This window comes from Salvelinus sp. IW2-2015, linkage group LG16 (genome assembly GCF_002910315.2).
Source record: "Salvelinus sp. IW2-2015 linkage group LG16, ASM291031v2, whole genome shotgun sequence".
Taxonomy (NCBI): Eukaryota; Metazoa; Chordata; class Actinopteri; order Salmoniformes; family Salmonidae; genus Salvelinus; species Salvelinus sp. IW2-2015.
Window position 1 is genome coordinate 13,285,387 of NC_036856.1, and position 20,563 is coordinate 13,305,949.

General features: G+C 43.7%; 1 protein-coding gene across 1 annotated transcript in view; it reads left to right on the forward strand.

Annotated features, from left to right (window-relative positions):
• Positions 1–1,462: 1,462 nt before the first annotated feature.
• cilp2 (cartilage intermediate layer protein 2) overlaps positions 1,463–20,563 on the forward strand; it is a 28,168-nt gene continuing 9,067 nt past the window's right edge. Inside the window, exons 1-8 of the mRNA XM_024003455.2 lie at positions 1,463–1,687; positions 10,666–10,764; positions 11,835–12,104; positions 12,359–12,541; positions 13,409–13,564; positions 13,693–14,010; positions 19,571–19,679; positions 19,823–19,980. Coding sequence (XP_023859223.1) covers positions 1,624–1,687; positions 10,666–10,764; positions 11,835–12,104; positions 12,359–12,541; positions 13,409–13,564; positions 13,693–14,010; positions 19,571–19,679; positions 19,823–19,980 — 1,357 coding nt within the window. The 5' untranslated portion in view covers positions 1,463–1,623. The remainder of the gene's footprint in view (positions 1,688–10,665; positions 10,765–11,834; positions 12,105–12,358; positions 12,542–13,408; positions 13,565–13,692; positions 14,011–19,570; positions 19,680–19,822; positions 19,981–20,563) is intronic.

Genomic DNA, 20,563 nt, shown 5'->3' on the forward strand with positions numbered 1-20,563 from the left:
GTGACCTGTGGAATGTTGTCCCACTCCTCTTCAATGGCTGTGTGAAGTTACTGGATATTGGCGGGAACTGGAATACGCTGTTGTACACGTCAATTCAGAGCATCCCAAACATGCTCAATGGGTGTCTGGTGATTATGCAGACCATGGAAGAACTGTGACAACGGTGACAGGATCTGTGTACAGATCCTGAAACATGAGGTAATGGCGGCGGATGAATGGCACAACAATGTGCCTCAGGATCTTATCCAGGTATCTCTGTGCATTCTTAAATTGCTATAGACAATGCAATTGTATGGTTGTGCATAGCTTATGCCTGCCCATACCATAACCCCACCGCCACCATGGAGAACTCTGTTCACAATGTTGACATCAGCAAACCGCTCGCCCACATGACACCTTACATGCTGTCTGCCATCTGCCCGGTACAGCTGAAACCGGGATTCATCCGTGAAGAGCACACTTCTCTAGCGTGCCAGTGGTCATCGAAGGTGAGTATTTGCCCACTGAAGTCGGTTATGACATCAAACTGCAGTCAGGTCAAGACCCTGTTTAATCAGCTTCTTGATATGCCACACGTCTTGGCAAAGGAGAAATGCTCACTAACAGGGATGTAAACAAATTAGTGCACAAAATTATGAGAAAAATGAGCTTTTTGTGCATATGCAACATTTCTGGGAGCTTTTAATCCAGCTCATGAAACATGGCACAAAACACTTTACATGTTGCGATAATATTTTTGTTCAGTGTAGTTAACTATCCGGGATCCTTGGGACGTCACAACTCTGACATTATCTCATTGAAGTTGACGTTTAAAATGGTTAGGGTTAGGTAAGGGTTGTGGGTAAGGGTTTAGGGTAGCGATGTCCCAAGGATCCCGGACAGCACTAACCTTTTCAGTTGTTTTGATAAATAGCATGACAAAAACCAAGCCACAGTGTATATGTTTGGTTATGGCCAATTTGATTGCTATTGTTAGGCAGTTGTCAGGCCTGTCTCTTGTTAGTTACGGTATCATCAATCACACTACACTGAGGTTGAGCATTTACTTACTGAAAAATAGCTGTCAGTTCTGGACCCAAACACACAATATTACACTTTATCATAATATCTGAGTGTTTTCTCTGTATTCTGGAGGTATATACACACCTGTTCTGAGAGGATACAACCTTCGCTACCAGCCCAAAAACACATTACAAAGCAGGGAAGAATGAAGGCAGTAAAGCAGTCAGAACAGGTTCAATCTTAATCTATGGAAAGTGAAAAAGACCCTTGTATGTGAGGTAATTCCCCCCACCCCCCCTCTCTCCTTCTGACTTTTTTTGGGAGTGGTATGGGGGACAGATGTGAGAGAGCACTGGCCAATGGTGAGCAAAGGGGGGATGGATTGGACTGCTCTCTGGGTGTCTCTTCTTTTAAAACTCCTGTGCTCTGTCTAACTCACAATCCTCATATGACTGGGTATAGGGACAGGAGCAGGCTTCCAACCAGCATCATCCACACCTGAGAACACTCAAAGACTCTGTAGTTGACCAATTTTGAAAATAAACACATTTTCCTCTTGACTTGACACTATAATACAGAGAGAAAGAAGTCATCCAAGTTTGTGATTGTGAGAGGGACACCATGTGGGACTTTACAGAGATGACACTACTCCTGTCTTTCCTGGTGGCAGTGGCAGTGGCTCAAGGTACGTCAAGTTAATGTCCTCACAACGGCATGTTTATTTGAATGAATGATTGATTGCTATAAATTAGCCTACATAAATCAGAGTTTTCAAATAAATCTACTTTTTAAGTGTGAACTGTGTTTTAGGATGTTGGTTAATCTATCCCACAAAAAGTAACTTACATTAATTTGTGCACCTATCAGCAGAATATTTTCCACACATTTTTTATAATATATGACACTGTGTTTGTATCATTGCCTTTGTTTGGGATGCCATTTAACCGTCACTGTGGTAAGCAATGTCGTTAGTCAAATGAGAGATGAGAGAAGTCCATAAGAGCCAATTCAACCCTGCACCCTGAACAGCTTCATCATTCTGACACTCTGTCAATGATCCAKCGTCTCTAGTAGCGCACTCTTGGTTTCTACAGTATATGAGGAAAATAGTGACAGCTRTCACTCTTCGATTTGGTGTTTATGGTAAGTCAATACGTGCACAGATGTCTGTCCCCCTGAACTTTAGAAGGTGAGAAAATAGCCTGTCCCAGTGGATGTCAGTGTTGGACCAACAGTGGTCCTTTAAAGGCTTGGACATACCAATGCTGCTTTTCGACTGTAACACCGGTGTTACATTAGTGAATACGCCCTTATGTGAAACTAGGGACATTTTGTTTCCATAACTAGGGCTGACAGTGAGGACTTGTGAAGAGCAGAATCAACAACCTCTGCATAATCAAAACAGTAGCTTTGTGAGAAGGTGTTAAAGTTCACAGTAAATATGGTATTGGCACCGACTCTGGCCCTGTATATAGCTTACTTACATTCTCGGGTTCTTATTTTATTTCTCCTGTGTTTTTGTTCTACTTGACTTTTTGATTTWAAAAAATCTAGTACTACTGCATTGTTGTGAAAGCCAACAAGAAAGGCATTTCACTGTACTAGCGCATGTGACAAAAAAAATATATATAGAAACTTGAAACCGTGAACTATTGTTATGTAAATTCAAGCTGAAAAGTACCAGTGGCCTGGCTTTGGCCCCAATTGAGAGCAGGTCCACCGGAGCCATGACCCAGTGAAACATGGGTGCTGGCCCGTGTAGTTGGAAACAGAAAAGTCTGAGCCTTTTGGGTAAAACACTGGGGTAAATTCTTTATGGAAATGCACCACAATAGCTTTTGCCCAGAGTGACGGACGTAATTTTGCAAACCGAGTGCAAACTGATTTTACATGTAGAATTGTGAAAATGTCAGCAGTCAGACATCCACCAGCGGGTGGTCCCTAAAACACAGCGCGCCGAACGATCGGCAGACGAACAGCAGATCAACATTCAGTGTGCTGTGTGTGGTCTTTTAGGTGTTAGTGGTTTGATCCTACTGTAGCACCATAGGGATGCTGTCTGTCCCTGCAGGGTTACCCCACCTCTGGAGGTGTTAATCATGTGGTGTTAAGTCATCAGAACGCTCATTTTATTAACACGCTGTCATGTTAATGAGAAGCAGATGGATGTTTGGGGCTTGCTCTGGTCTAGTGGTAACACATGTTTCTCTGACYTTGATTGTACAACGTCCTTGTGGCTGTAGACTAGTTACAGTATACAGTAAGGCCTGGATTCAATCCGGACCGAGGAAAATTTACATTGAAAGGTCATTGCCGATGAAGCCTACATATGCAGCGTTTACCGAGAATYCAGTCTCCGCGATCGGATTGAAGCTAGCCTTAAATCTGTTATAATGGATGGATAGCCCTGGGATTATTTTAGAATTCAGTGCATGTACAGTCTTGTCTGTACAGAAAAAGTCTCACACTAACTAGGTGTTTGATAGAATGGACAGTGACGAATTCACTCGCCTCAAAACATTAATCAGTAGCTGCAGACTCCTCGTGGGACTCAATCTGCACTCACCAAGAAAACAAGTAACAACTTTTACTTTTAATTTCCCCTCCTGATGCCTCTATCTCACCTTCCCCCCATCATTCTCTTCATCACGCTCAGCGTTCAGAGATTTATGACCTGTTTCTCTATTCGAAGAGACAACTGCTCTGCTCCTGGATGCTCGGCGCTACTGAGGTGCCGAGACGGAACACTGTGACTGACATTACTCAGTCAGTCAGGCTAAACCTAGTCCTAGGTCTTAGTGGAGTGTTTTATATAGCCAAATGCCAAGAAGGCTGCCTGTAATGAACTGTAATGTTCCGTGGCCGTGCCAGTCTCGAGATAGAGGTGGAGGAGGGCCAACTGGGACCATGAAGAAGCCGTCTCAGAACTCCAAAATCAATGTTGTCCTGTGCTAATCGGCCTCATTCAGAGGGACTAGCTAATTCTCCAGATGCTGGCCACAGACTGACTGGAGAGCAGTGGTCCAGCTAAACCAGTCACCAGGGAGTCTAGCCCATTGACTTTAATGAAAAAGGGAGGGAGAAGAAAGGGATCAAAGTAAGTCCCTTGTATTCCCATCAATCGTCACATCAAGGCCCTTCAAATGAAATGACTCCGGTTTCTCTCCTACCGTTTGATCATGCTGATGTCTGCGTTTAAGGAGCTATGTGCACTAGCATTACTTTCGGAGACATAGGAATAGGCTAAGGCTCAAGAAGCAGTTATTTCTCAAGCTCCTGTATAGCCATTGTAGAAGCATAGACAAGCACTTGCAGACATACTGTATTACTGGGAAAATACCATTGAGGCCATTAGATGTTGTTTTTTATAGCTCGAATTAGGACATTTAGTACGGTAAAATAAGTTGACGTGAAGAACACAAAGCCTCTGTTATCCTTTTTTAAATCCCCACAAATGTTGTGGTTGATTTGCATCATTAGTTAATGTCAGGGGGAAAACTGTGTTCAGGATAATGGACCACAGATGCTGCTGACCAATAATCAATCAGTGGCTCCCCAACCAGCCCTGCAGCCAAGAGGGAGGGAGTGAGTGAGTGGAGTGGAGTGAGAGAGGGAGCGAAAGAGAGCAGACCATCTGATTCTTCCACTACAATACATCTCAGCCAGAGTATGGGCCAAAGAAACAAAACAGCTTCCACATGTTTACAAGGCCATGGCATAAACACACACATCAAAAAACCTTACTTTCTGTTCTGGGCAATCATTTATGTCCATTAATCCATACTGGATGGCAGAATTAACTTTTCAGCCCAATGGTTTGCCACAAACCCTTTTCAAAATAAAATGATTTTGGACAAATACCAAATACCTCCTTATTACCTAAATCCAAATAAGGCCAGGCTCTGTAACAGATGTTTCCAGGGCTCTAACGCTTCACTGCACACGCCTGTTATTACACTTAACTGTGGGGCTGAGGCATGGCAAAGCTGCATCAACACTGTGTGGAGAGACGCTCAGCGTTCAGCCCAACGCTCATCCGCCACTCCATCCAAGCCATTTCATAACACAGAAAAGTGTTTTTACATTTTATTCTTGTAAAGGCTCTGGAATATTTTAAACAACCTCCAGACCTGCTGAAAAGCCTGTGTCTCTGCCAACACACATCTGTCTGGGCTGCCTGTAATCTGACTGAAGTCTTTCTCTGGGTATCAAACTTCACAAACATATACTTTTATTTTCTTGCAACTTTTTATTAGCATGAGGCAATGGCCAAGTGTGCATGCTGCTCTGTTGAGGAAAACACCAGGCCGAGCTGCTGAGAAGGCAACAGGAGAATGCCCTTTAGAAGGCCCTGCAGTATTAATAGATGGTTTTGTCCTTGTGTACCCTTCATCTAAAGCACAGTCACCACATTAAAAGCAGCTTTATGACATGAATGGGAGAATGGTGAACACACCTCAAATAGCAGCGCTCCCAGAATAAGGAGCAGAGGCCAGTAGGTACAACAACGCCAGGCATACCAGACATTGGCACCAGAATGGCCAAGCCAAGGCAGTTCGGGTGCAGTGGGTTGCCAGCATTACAGAGCCAATGCTGGGGCTGGAAAATAAATTCCAATACCCAGTTGAGAGTCTCCCTCCATGACTAATAGAACATTGCCTGGTATTCAGCTTTATTAAGTTAAGCTAGCCTGTGTGTCTATATTAAGGGGGAGAAAGAGGGTCTGTTAATAGATACAGAAACATACTTGGCGCCGTTGTTAATGTATTGTTTCCATTACATGGGACTATACTTTGACCTTTTCCAGTATCTTCTTACTGGGTAAGTGTTTTACGAGGGTCGTGGCGGGGTAGGAGAAGAGGCCTCTATTAGGGAAGGTTAACCAGGAGTATAGACCTCAAACAGAGGAGAAAATCCGGTTAAGTTTAATTGTGTTTCCTCACACATTAGTGTGTTTTAACACATTTTAGATGAAGTAAAGCCACTCACGTACCATTATCATGAAACAGCGCAGATTAAATCACTGGCTTTTTAAATTCACATATAAAGTGTTAACAAGGCACTCAAAGGAACGTTAACTAGTCAAAGTCAACCACTGGTGCCGAGGCCAGTGCACTTAGACACCTGCCATAGCTGAATACAGAACATAGGGTGGCCCTTTGATCAAATATGAATTCCTACATAAAATGCCCTAATGCCATTATGCACCTCATAAAACTACTCTTGTAATCTTCTAACGGTTGAGGTTGCATTATGAAACATCTTGAAGTGGTAAGGGTAAGCAATGTGTCCCTGTTGGAGTAGCCACAGCCTGTGATAGTGCAGTTCTCTGTGCAGTAGATTGTTACATCAAAACCCTGCTCCTTCCAACAACAAAAAACAAAACAATATCTGTTTCTAATTTCCAAAAGCAGGAAGTAGAATAGTCACAACCCCACACAATGAACTAACAATGGCAGTGGTACTTACATACACTCCCTGTAACAAACTGCTCCATCAAGCCACAGCCACAGCAGTGACTGCAACCCACACATCTTTAAACTCAAATCAAATCAATGTTCATGTAATGCGACAAGGTCACTTGGATGTGTGTCCAAACCCAACACGTATCCACTCATTAATGTTGGAGTTGTTTTCCTCCACAGTTCATCTAGTAATGATTAGGAAAGCTACAGAGAGAGAAAGAGAAACTGTTAGAGGTAGTTTGAGGCATAGGCATTCACATCTGCGCTGCAGAGGTTGTGGAGAGACATTTGTTTCTATTTATCCAGTCATTCCATCATGTCAATGAAGGAAAACTAATATCAAATATGAAAACCCCTGTCTATGATCTACAGTATCACGCTAGATATGAAAAGCCGACCTTGCATTGACTGCAGCCCATTGCTTTCATGTTACAGATACACCTGCAGCATGTAGGCCTAAGAGCGCAGCAGTCAGTCTGGTTTAACCAGGCTGCAAAGACTGACCTGGAACTCACTGTACGTAATACAACTTGTAAGACAAGCCATTCACTGGGGTGACCAGCATACTATGAAAAAATGCTCAAAAGCCATCAAATTGGAAGAGAATCGTGTTGGCGTAACAAAAAAGAGCCACAGTCAGCAATAACAACCAGAGGGACTGGACTGATGCTTGCCCCTGCATTGGGTGACTTAGCGACTGTGTCCAAAAACTCAGCAGTGTCCCTCCTAAAGTGGTAAGCGCTCTCACAGACAGCCAGTCAGGCAGGCAGGCCGTGAGACAGTCCATGGTGTGAATGGCTTTCTCAGGCCGCAATGGCTTCAGGCACTTGGTTGGGAACCAAAAGAAAGGACACCGCTGTTAGCCCTTTGATGCCTAACGCTGCCGCATATGTGGGGAGTGAATGTAAGTGTGTTTGTGTATGTAATATCAAAGGGAATGACTGCTGTCTATAAAATTCAACCAGCATAATGACAAGATCAGATGCAGATACAGAGAAGGGAAGAGACGGCATATGTACAGATGACAAAGGGACAGATGGATCTGCTGTGGTCAACTGGACCCAGTTCATTGGCTCCTGGTTCTGCAGGTCCGTGCATTCGGAAAGTATTCAGACCCCTTGACTTTTTCCACATTTTGTTACGTTACAGCCTTATTCTAAAACTGATCAAATTATTCCCCCCCCTCATCAATCTACACACAATACCCCATAATGACAAAGCAAAAACAGGTTTTCAGACATTTTTGCAAATTTCTTAAAAATACAAATATCACATTTACATAAGTATTCAGACCCTTTACTCAGTACTTTGTTGAAGCACCTTTGGCAGCGATTACAGCCTCGAGTCTTCTTGGGGTATGATGCTACAAGCATGGCACACCTGTATGTGGGGAGTTTCTCTTATTCTTCTCTGCAGATCCTCTCAAGCTCTGTCAGGTTGGATGGGGAGCGTCGCTGCACAGCTATTTTCAGGTCTCTCCAGAGATGTTCGATCAGGTTCAAGTCTGGGCTCTGGCTGGGCCACTCAAGGACATTCAGAGACTTGTCCCGAAGCCACTCCTGCGTTGTCTTGGCTGTGTGCTTAGGGTCGTTGTCCTGTTGGAAGGTGAACCTTCGCCCCAGTTGGAGGTCCTGAGCGCTCTGGAGAAGGTTTTCATCAAGGATCTCTCTGTACTTCGACTAGTCTCCCAGTCCCTGCCGCTGAAAAACATCCCCACAGCATGATGCTGCCACCACCATGCTTCACCGTGGAGATGGTGCCAGGTTTCCTCCAGATGTGACGCTTGGCATTCAGGCCAAAGAGTTCAATCTTGGATACATCAGACCAGAGAATCTTGTTTCTCAAGGTCTGAGAGTCCTTTAGTTGCCTTTTGGCAAACTCCAAGCGGGCTGTCATGTGCCTTTTACTGAGGAGTGGCTTTTGCGTGGCCACTATAACATAAAGGACTTATTGGTGGAGTGCTGCAGAGATGGTTGTCCTTCTGGAAGGTTCTCCCATCTTCACAGAGGAACTCTGGCGCTCTGTCAGAATGACCATTGGGTTCTTGTTCACCTGACATGCACTGTCAACTGTGGGAACTTATATAGACAGCGGTGTGCCTTTCCAAATCGTGTCCAATCAATTGAATTTACCACAGGTGGATTCCAATCAAGTTGTAGAAACATCTGAAGGATGATCAATGGGAGCTCAATTTCGAGTCTCATAGCAAAGGGTCTGAACACTTATGTAAATAAGGTTTCTAAAAACCTGTTTTCGCTTTGTCATAATGGGGTATTTTCTGTAGATTGATGAGAAGAAAATGTTGTATCAATTTTAGAATAAGGCTGTAACGTAACAAAATGTGGAAAGTCAAGGGGTCTGAATGCATTGTATAATATACCGTATACCAGGGTATTTGGAAATAGCCACAGGATGGTTTTTCCAATACCGAAACTACAGTATTTCTTTAACATCTCTTATTTTTTATAAATTTGAATAATTGTATATACTTTAAGTAAATATCTGCAGTCAACTTATGCAATTTGTTAGGAGATAAAGAAGATCGCGCCCTTCATTTCACCTGTCACATAATTTTTCATTATGAAGTTTACTGGTAGTCCCCAGTCACATGGTGTTTGTTTAGAAGCACAACAAGAGACTGGAGCCTTGAGAGTTACTCACTGTTGTGCAGCATGTGCCAGGTGATCTAGTTACAGTATGGAATTCACAACTAAATGTTTGCCAGCTAGATATCTTATAACTATTAAGCTAACAGTCTAAAATGTGATAAATGCTCTACAGTTGTGCATTTGGTTTGCTAATTTTGTAGCTAGTTAGCTACCTAGCTAAGTGGTTAGCGTCTTCCAAAATCAAGCTTCGCTTGGCAACAGCAGAGAATCCCCTCCTAGATCAAGAGCCTTAATGGCTAATACTTGTTTTGTGCATGCAGCAAACGGTGAGTAGCATTTTTTTTTGTTACTTGTATAACTTTATGAGCTGGGATGTCTGTCCCGCAAATACTTTAAGTCAGAGACTGTATAAAATGTTTGTAATGCGCTCATTAGTATTTAGTTAGCATTCTCTATTGGATTATACATGTACTTGTTAGCATTGGTCATCTTCGAATTACAAAGGCTCAGGGGGGGGTTTGAAACGAGCGCCCCTTGTGTTCAGTGCCGGTATTACCGAATATCCCGGTATGGCACAAGGTATGACAATCTGGATACCACCCAAGACTAACACACACACACACACACACACACACACACACACACACCACCACACACACACACACACACACACACACACACAGACGTACACACATCCACACCTACAACACAACTGCTGCTACCAGACTCTTATTATGATTTCTAAATACTGCACAATTTAAACACTTGCCCCCAGTCCCCTACTGAGACATTTACTTTATGTTCATATTCTTATATTTTATTATTTATTATTGTTGTTGCATTGTTGAGAAGGAACCTGCAAGTAAGCATTATGTTGCATCGAGTATACCATGTGTATCTCGTACATACGACTAATAAAACTCCAAATTTGCTTAAACCCTAGATCCCAATCCGAGCACTCCGTTCCACCACCTCTGTTCTCTTGACCATCCCAACCCTACGTGTCCTGGCATCCCAGTAGTGGAACAAGCTTCCCCCTAAAGTGAGAACAGCGGAGTTCCTGCCAATCTTTGGAAAACGTCTGAAACCCTACCTCTTTGAAGAGAATCTTAAATAACTCTCACGGAAATGCAAATGTAAATCTGGATGGAGCTTTTCCAGACTGATTGCTGACATTTCCCTAGCTTGCAGGGGCGGTAAAATAGAGTCCGGCTTGTCTTTGTTTTCTGGAAACCCAGACACCCCAGGGGCAGTGTACCGAGATCGGGTAACCCACCCCAAGACTACCCTATGGCCTTCAACCACGGCTCCCGGAGTGAGACGTAGACATTCCTCTCACATTCACAGACACTCAGATAACCTGATGAGAACATGCCGATCACCCACTATTCAGACATGTAGCTCCGCAAACTAGAAAACCGGCATGCTTCCGCCCCCATAAATCTGGTTCTCCCTGTTGTAAAACGTGGTGGATCCATTGAACAGAGCTCCTGAGGTCACTGTTACAGTGTTACAGTATGGTAGTGGTGCAGGTAAGGTTGGTGGCCATGATGTAATGGTGTATTCATGGTGTGGTTTTCCCCCTCCAGGACCCATCTGGAACAGCTCTCTGTTTAAGAAGTGGAACCAGACAGAAAGGAGCAGGAAGCTGGCCTACAACACACTGACCGAGCCACAGCATACCACAGGTGAGTGAGCTCAATCCTAATGCCACCTGGTTTACCAATAGAACCTGGGAGGGAAGAAAACTCACACAACACTGTCTTCTACACCAGACAGAAGGGTTTTCCCTCTTTGATGTACTGAAACTCCTAGACTTTACACACCCATGGTAAGAGCAGAAAATTGACTGTTAATATGTACAGTTTTATAACATACTAGTAACATTAACATACAACCTATCAGAGTTAGGGGTCAAGTCCAATTTTTAGCAAAGGCCAAGGGTGAGACACCACGAGGTTTTCCCCCAATTTATCAACTGAGTTTGAATTGATTTCCAGAAAGGAAATGACCTGCCTGTATTGTGTAATTAATGTTCAGTTCCAACTAGACATTCACATTCCATTATGCTTAGATTCAGTCTTGTTTCTTTGATTGAGCAGTCTGGTGAAAAGACAATGGTGTTAACTTGTCAGGATCATAGCAGAGCAAAGAAAATTGCATGGAAATAAGAGTCTATTTTATATTCACAAGTTCAGTTTAACTATTCATTACAAAGTAAGTACAGGAAATTAAAACTAAGTACCTAATGTCACCACAGGGATTAAAATGCACTGTATTTTGATAACTTTGCAAGTGTTTTTAATTGAACAAAGAGACTAGAGAGGTCACTAGGTCTGTGTTGAGATTGTCTACCTACAACAGCACAGAGAACACATCCTGATAATGTCCCTCAATAGATCACCTCACTTCACTCTTGATCGATCCCAAGGGTCTCGTTCCAATGAAGCAATCTATTATTCAGAGAAAGAAAGATCCATGGTATGTTGCTAATGGAATGTAGTGAGGTTGTTTCTTCACATCTTTGGAAATCCTCAGAGCTGAACATGTGGCAGACAAAAGCTAGACAGCGTGCCTCTATCCCTCCCTCCCTCCTCATCTGACTGCCTGAGTTGAGGCCGCAGGGCTTGGAATGAGTTTGGTCAACGCAGGCTCCCCTGGGTGACTCAACTCAGCAGAAAATGGCAGTAGCAGACTCTTCTCTTAAACGTTGTGACCCGTATCTCCCTGTCTTTGTCTCCCTCTGCATGTATGGCAGGTGTGACTGAATGGACGTCCTGGTTCAACATCGACCATCCAGGGGGGAATGGAGACTACGAGCGGTTAGAGGCCATCCGGTTCTACTACAGGGAGAGGGTGTGTGCCCGGCCGGTGACCATGGAGGCCCGCACCACAGACTGGGTAGCAGCAGCAGAGACTGGGGAGGTGACCCACTCCAGCCTGGAGAAGGGCTTCTGGTGCATCAACAAGGAGCAGGCCTACGGACGCATCTGCTCCAACTACCACGTCCGCTTCCAGTGCCCACCAGGTACCCACAGACCACCATACTCCCTTCACGTGGGTTACAAGGGCCACTTAACACAGTAGCAGATGCATGGCTTATGGACACTAATGATCTGTTTGTCTTTTACCAAACGGTGAAAGAACTGTGCTTGTACATAGTTAAGTAACAGTTATTTTTGCAAACTTCAGGCCAGCTTACTTGAGTCCATTCTACCCATTCGATCTCAATGTGGAGAACTCACTCACCCTTGTCACTCTGTCTTGTTTCTGTGTGTCCAGTTCAGGCCTACTGGACAGACTGGGCCGCCTGGGGAACCTGCTCTGCTACAGCCTGTAATGACGTGGGCATCCAGGTGCGCAAGAGGAAGTGTATGAGCATCCAGCCCCTGCCCCTGCTGTTGGTGCCCCCATGCCAGGGCCACCACACAGAGAGGAGGGAGTGTGCCACCCCGCCTTGCGAAGGTACCCTCCCAACACAACCTATACATAGACCTACAGCAGGGGTGTCAAACTCATTCCATGGAGGGCAGAGCGTCTGCTGATTTTTGGTTTCTCCTTTCAATGTGTCCAGTTAAGACCTAGACAACTAGGTGAGGAGAGTTCCTAACTACTGTAATCAGTGACTTTCAATCATGTACAAGGGAGGAATGAAAACCCGCAGACACTCGGCCCTTCGTGGAATGAGTTTGACACGTGACAGTAGAGTATACCATGCCAAACTTTAACATCAAGCAGATCATTATCATGGAACTTTCACCTAATTCATCCTCTGCCAAGAGACATTCAGCTGATCAGAGTCATCACTGACATGAAGACAATCAGTATCATTCAACTGTAGCCAACAGATCTGAGATGTAGCAGTAGGTACATTAGCCGTTCGGTTGTTTAATAAGTACAGAGACTACGCCCACAGTAGAGCCTTTGGCAGCAGTATAGTTTCCCATACATAAAAGCCTTTTCTCTCTAGGTGTCACATGTTTCCTAACTTCTCCCGAAAATGTGCTTCTTTCAATTATCTGTCACTGTCGTAAACACACCTTTTGATGTTTTTAAAGCTCCAAGGGCTTTGATCAGGAGGAGGCTGTCACTGTGCACTTTCCTCCCTAAGGGGAATCAGTAGCAGCACTGTCTCTGCTCTATCCCATAGAGAGGAGGAAACTACCTGGCACGTAACACTTTCATCAGTTGACCAGTAGCCTGGCAAAAGTCCTGTGATAATACTTTTACAATGCATCTTTCCTTCCTCCTTTCTTTAAAGCTTCAGTTACAGTTCAGTTACAGTTCTGTATCATCTGGATCATTAGTGTTTACTTTCTGTTATATGACTAGCCAAGTGGACTCATTGGAGTCCATGGGGAGCATGCTCGGTGACCTGTGGCAAGGGTCGCAGGATCAGGAGGAGGACCTGTGTGAGAACCTCTGTAACAGTGCAGTGTGTGGGACGAGCGGCGGAAATCCAGAAATGTGGGAAAAATCCATGCCCACGTAAGTTGTAAATCTAAAGAGACAGAGAATATGTCTGTGAAATCAAAATAGCAATTCTAATCTAATGTGTAAAAGTATACTGAATGTATTGTGTGTGGGTGTTTATGTGTATGTCTGTGTATCTGCAGCCAATTGTAATCGCGAGTGCCCCAAAGGTCGGCCCAGTGAGGACTGCAGTCGCTGTGTGTGTGAGGGCCACGTGCTCCAGGGAGAGGTCCTCAGTATGTCCGGTGTCCCTGTAGCGGGGGCCAGGATAGCGCTGGCCAGCCAGCCCAAGATCATCCACGCCCGCACTGACGCCAAAGGCCTCTTCAGACTCCCAGGGGTCTGCTCCAGCTCCCCCACCCAGCTCTACATTCACAAGGAGAAGTTTGCCCCTGTTACCGCCTCCACCTCCAGCAACAGCACTGGGTCATCCTGGGTACGGGCGGTCCTAAAGTCTGCAGGCGAGTCACGCTTAATAACATTAACAAACAAAAGCCCAATGATAAAGTATGTTCTCTATGTACTTACTACTGGGTTGAGCCAGTCAGCCTGTCTGTATAACCATCCAACCACTAGAGTCAAACTAGGGGAAGGATGTATAAATCAATCTGGACCACTGGAGAACAGTCTGAAGTAGTTCAGACCATTACACGCAAATACACGATATATACAAAAGTATATGGACAACCCTTCAAATGAGTGGATTTGGCTATTTCAGTCACACTCATTGCTGACAGGTGTATAAAATTGAGCACACAGCCATGCAATCTTCATAGACAAACATTGGCAGTAGAATGGTTTTACTGAAGAGCTCAGTGACTTTCAATTTAGCACCGTCATAGGTTGCCACCTTTCCAACAAGTCAGTTCGTCAAATTTCTGCCCTGCTAGAGCTGACCAGGTCAACTGTAAGTGCAGTTACTGTGAAGTGGAAACGTCTAGGAGCAACAACGGCTCAGTCGCGAAGTGGTAGGCCACACAAGCTTACAGAACGAGACCGCAGAGTGCTGTAGTGTGTACAAATCGTCTGTCCTTGGTTGCAACACTCACTACCGAGTTCCAAACTGCCTCTGGAGACAACGTCAGCACAATAATTGTTTGTCGGGAGTTTCATGAAGTGGGTTTTCATGGCTGAGCAGCCGCTCACAAGCCTAAGATCACCATGTGCAACGCAAAGCGTTGGCTGGAGTGGTGTCAAGCTCGCTGCCATTGGACTCTGGAGCAGTGGAAACATTCTCTGGAGTGATGAATCACGCTTCACCATCTGGCATTCCGACGAACAAATTTGGGTTTGCCGGATGCCAGGAGAACGCTACCTGCCCTAATGTATAGTGCCAACTGTAAAGTTTGGTGGCAGAGGAATAATGGTCTGGGGCTGTTTTTCATGGTTCAGGCTAGGCCCCTTAGTTCCAGTGAAGGGAAATATTAACTCTACTCTACAATGACATTTTAGATGATTCTGTGCTTCCAACTTTGTGACAACAGTTTGAGGAAGGCCCTTTCCTGTTTCAGCATGACAATGCCCCCATACACAAAGTGAGGTCCATATAGAAATGGTTTGTAGAAATTGGTGTGGAAGAACTTGACTGGCCTTCACAGAGCCCTGACCTCAACCCCATCGAACACCTTTGGGATGAATTGGAACGTCGACTGCGAGCCAGGCCTCATCACCCAACATCAGTGCCCGACCTCACTAATGCTCTTGTGGCTGAATGGAAGCAAGTTCCTGCAGCAATGTTCCAACATCTAGTGGAAAGCCTTTCCAGAATAATGGAGGCTGTTATAGGAGCAAAGGGGGGACCAACTCCATATTAATGACCATGATTTTGGAATGAGATGTTCGATGAGCAGGTGTCCTCGTACTTTTGGTCATGTAGTGTATATACAGTGAGGCCTGGAATTATTGGATCCATTGATTAAATATGAGCAAAAAATACTGTAAAATAAATATTGCAAATGTTTGCCAAACAAAAAACAATGATTGCAAAGTTAAACAAACCACAAAACTTTATGCAAAAAGACCACTTCTAACAATTTCCATTGAACATTTTACAAAAACATATTTACTTGAAAAACTGTGCAGATGCAAAGTTTGATAACAGAATGACTGTACCAACAGCACAAACCATCATTCTGTTACCAAACTCTGCAGTGTTGTTCAAGTAAATGTGTTTCTGTAAAAAAAAAAATCTGGAAACTATTAAAGGTAGTCCTTGTGCATAGAGTTGTATGGTTTGTTTAACTTCTTACGGCTGACATCGGCTGAGATCCCGTTAACGGGATCAACTTGACAACAGCCAGTGAAAGTGCAGGGCGCCAAATTCAAACAACAGAAATCTCATAATTAAAATTCCTCAAACATACAAGTATTTTACACCATTTTAAAGATAAACTTGTTGTTAATCCCACCACAGTGTCCGATTTCAAAAAGGCTTTACGACGAAAGCACACCATCTGATTATGTTAGGGCAGTGCCTAGTCACAGAAAAACACAGCCATTTTTTCAGCCAAAGAGAGGAGTCACAAAAAGCAGAATAGAGATAAAATGAATCACTAACCTTTGATGATCTTCATCAGATGACACTCATAGGACTTCATGTTACACAATACATGTATGTTTTGTTCGATAAAGTTCATATTTATATCCAAAAATCTTAGTTTACATTGGCGCGTTATGTTCAGTAATGTTTTGCCTCCAAACATCCGGTGATTTTGCAGAGAGCCACATCAATTTACAGAAATACTCATAATAAACAATTGATAAAAGATACAAGTATTATACATGGAACTTTAGATAAACTTCTCCTTAATGCAACCGCTGTGTCAGACTTCAAAAAATACTTTACGGAAAAAGCACACCATGCTATAATCTGAGTACAGCGCTCAGAGACCAAAACAAGCCATACAGATATCCGCCATGTTGTGGAGTCAACAGAAGTCAGAAATAGCATTATAAATATTCACTTACCTTTGATGATCTTCATCAGAATGCACTCCCAGGAATTCCAGTTCCACAATAAATGTTTGTTTTGTTCGATAACGTCCATAATTTATGTCCAAATACCTCCTTTTTGTTCGCGCGTTTAGTTCAAAAATCCAAATTCATGACGCGCAGGCCAGACGAAAAGTAAAAAAATTCCATTACAGTTCGTAGAAACATGTCAAACGATGTATAGAATCTTTAGGATGTTTTTAACATAAATCTTCAATAATGTTTCAACCGGAGAATTCCTTGTCTGTAGAAATGCGATGGAACGCAGCTAACTCTCACGGGGGCGCGCCTGACTCAATCACCTCCCATTCCCCCCTCCTTCACAGTAGAAGCATCAAACAAGGTTCTAAAGACTGTTGACATCTAGTGGAAGCCTTAGGAAGTGCAATATGACCCCATAGACACTGTATATTGGATAGGCAAACTTACAAACCTCAGATTTCCCACTTCCTGGTTGGATTTTTTCTCAGGTTTTTGCCTGCCATATGAGTTATGTTATACTCACAGACATCATTCAAACAGTTTTAGAAACTTCAGAGTGTTTTCTATCCAAATCTACTAATACTATGCATATCTTAGCTTCTGGGACTGAGTAGCAGGCAGTTTACTCTGGGCACCTTATTCATCCAAGCTACTCAATACTGTCCCCAGCCATAAGAAGTTAACTTTGCAATCATTGTTTTTTTATTTGACAAACATTTTAAAGTGAAAAATCTGAGTCTCAGCATCACTCCATAACCGTGGAATTGCCTTGAGCTATATTGCATGCTCATTTAATTTTTTTAAAATTAATTTATTTTATATTAATACAATTGCTAAGAGAAAGATTTTGTTTAACAGGTAATAAAGTAGTATTGAGTAGTACTCTAAATGATCGGCTATGAAAAGCCAACTGACATTTACTCCTGAGGTGCTGACTTGCTGCACCCTCGACAACTACTGTGATTATTATTATTTTACCATGCTGGTCATTTATGAACATTTGAACATCTTGGCCATGTTCTGTTATAATCTCATCCGGCACAGCCAGAAGAGGACTGGCCACCCCTCATAGCCTCCCCTTGTTTAGGTCAACGGGCATCATGAACTTTACCAAGTACCAGGACATTTGAGCCAAAAACCTGGTTGCCTCTGCCAGGAGGCTGAAAACTGGCCGCAAGTGAATCTTTTAGCAAGACAATACCCAAAGTACACATCAAAATCCACAAAGATATTGATATTTGACCACAAAATCAACATTTTGCAATGGCCATCTCATTCTCCAGACTTGAGCCCCATTGAAAACCTGCGGTATCAAATTGTATTAGCGGCGGCAATGTGAATAGTCTCGGTAGCCATTTGACTAGATGTTCAGGAGTCTTATGGCTTGGGGGTAGAAGCTGTTTAGAAGCCTCTTGGACCTAGACTTGGCGCTCCGGTACCGCTTGCCGTGTGGTAGCAGAGAGAACCGTGTATGACTAGGGTGGCTGGAGTCTTTGACAATTTGTAGGGCCTTCCTCTGACACCGCCTGGTATAGAGGTCCTAGATGGCAGGAAGCTTGGCCCCAGTGATGTACTGGGCCGTTCGCACTACACCCTCTAGCGTCTTGCGGTTGGAGGCCGAGCAGTTGGCATACCAGGCAGTGATGCAACCAGTCAGGATGCTCTCTGGTGCAGCTGTAGAACCTTTTAAGGACCTAAGAACCCATGCCAAATCTTTTCAGTCTCCTGAGGGGGAATAGGTTTTGTCGTTCCCGCTTCAAGAACGTCATGGTGTTCTTGGATCATGTAAGTTTGTTGGTAATGTGGACACCAAGGAACTTGAAGCTCTCAACCTGCTCCACTGCAGCCCAATCGATGAGAATGGGGGCGTGCTCGGTCCTCTTTTTCCTGTAGTTCACAATAATTTCCTTTGTCTTGATCACGTTGAGGAACAGGTTGTTGTTGCCAGGTCTCTGACCTCTTCCCTATAGGTGGTCTCGTTCTTGTCGGTGATCAGGCGTACCACCGTTGTGTCATCGGCAAATTTAATGATGGTGTTGGAGTCGTGCCTGGCCGTGCAGTCATGAGTGAACAGGGAGTACAGGAGGGGGCTGAGCACGCANTCATGAGTGAACAGGGAGTACAGGAGGGGGCTGAGCACGCACCCCTGAGGGGCCCCTGTGTTGAGGATCAGCGTGGCGGATGTGTTGTTACCTACACTTACCACCTGGGGGCGGCCCGTCAGGAAGTCCAGGATCCAGTTGCAGAGGGAGGTGTTTAGTCTCAGGGTCCTTAGCGATGAGCTTTGAGGGCACTATGGTGTTGAACGCTGAGCTGTAGTCAATGAACAGCATTCTCACATAGGAGTTCCTTTTGTCCAGGTGGGAAAGGGCAGTGTGGAGTGCAATAGAGACTGCATCATCTGTGGGTCTGTTGGGGCGGTATGGAAATTGAGTGGGTCTAGTGTTTCTGGGAATTGAAGATGGCTGTCCATAAGTGCAGATGAAGGATATCAAGGATCTGGAAGGAATCTGTATGAAGGAATGGTCTAAGATCCCTCTCAATATGTTCTCCAATTTCATTAAACATTGTTACAACTGCTGATGTAAAAAGGGCTTTATAAAATACATTTGATTGATTAACATTTGATTGAAAAGGCTCAGTTTTGTTATTCTTGCAATGGGAGAGTGCTGCACTATTGAAAACGAAGATTATGATTTTTTTTGTATTACTTGTTAAACAAAATATTTGTAAAAATATATGTTTTTGAGCACACAATATAGTTCAGTATTTGTATTTATTTTATACAGTATTTTTTGCTCATCTTTATCAAGGGATCCAATAATTTCGGACCTCGCTGTATGTGGAAACTAAATAAACACAGGTGCAGTTACAGGGGCAGTATTTTAACCATAATCACACACCAATCATTTTTCATAAGTACGGAGACCAACAAGAGTTCAAACTGTAGGCCTGGTTAAGTTTTATGGAATCATGATGCCTCAGTGGTACCATTCTCAACAGTTTCGGAGCCAGGTTTTTAAGGATTTGTTTCCTACTGCTCTGCAGAGAAGCCATATGTTGTAAAGCACCCGGAGGACAAAGTGCGCTACGAGGGACAGCGTGTGATGTTGTGCTGCAAGGCAACAGGGTCGCCCATGCCTGACAAATACTACTGGTAAGATGATGCATTTACTTTTAAATTCTGGAAAAATCATCCAAGTTTTATTTTAATCATGGCTAGATGCCATTATTTTAAATTTTAAAATAGCTTATTAGAATGTTCTGTTTAACTTTTTAATGGCATGTTCTCCTTTCCAGGTACCACAATGGGACCCTACTGGATAGGAATGTGTTTAAATACGAAGAGGATCTGCTGTTGAGAGGCCTGAAGCCAGAGCAGACTGGACATTACTACTGTAAAGCCAGCAGCCAAACAGGCAGCAGCAAGTCTTCGCAGGCATTCCTCACTGTTATCGGTATGTATAGACCTTATCCATCAAATCCTATACTAACTGTACCTATACTGTACTTGTAGAAATTAACAGTATGGGAAGGATGCTGGAGTAAACTGAATGAGAAAGATTTAAAAAATATTTAAAAACTTCAGAAAATTTGACTGTATCAGTTACAACTAAAAAATAAATACACCCAAGGAAATAAGATCATTAAATATCAAGGGCCACAGAATCTGGCAGCACGTGGAGCAGTAAGGTTTTATTATGTTTACATTGGTCGAAAGCAGCCTTGTCTAAACAAATATTCTTTACCGAGAGATTCTAGACACAGTAAAAACCCAAATCCCAGTTCTCCAGAGCTCCCCGTATTGAAGTGAAATCCAAGATTGACAATAAATCCTGGTCCTTTTGTTTGCCAAGTCAGAGAAGTATACGTTTCCACATCCGTGCGGGATAGATACACATTGTGCATATTCCCCAGTTGCTTGTTAGCCACGATATAGATTGACAAATAGGGTTTGCGGAGGAGTGTGCTAAAGCAATCAGCCGGGCTACAGCCTGAGAGATCTGCCCCTGTGACTAGACCAACAACACCTGGAACATC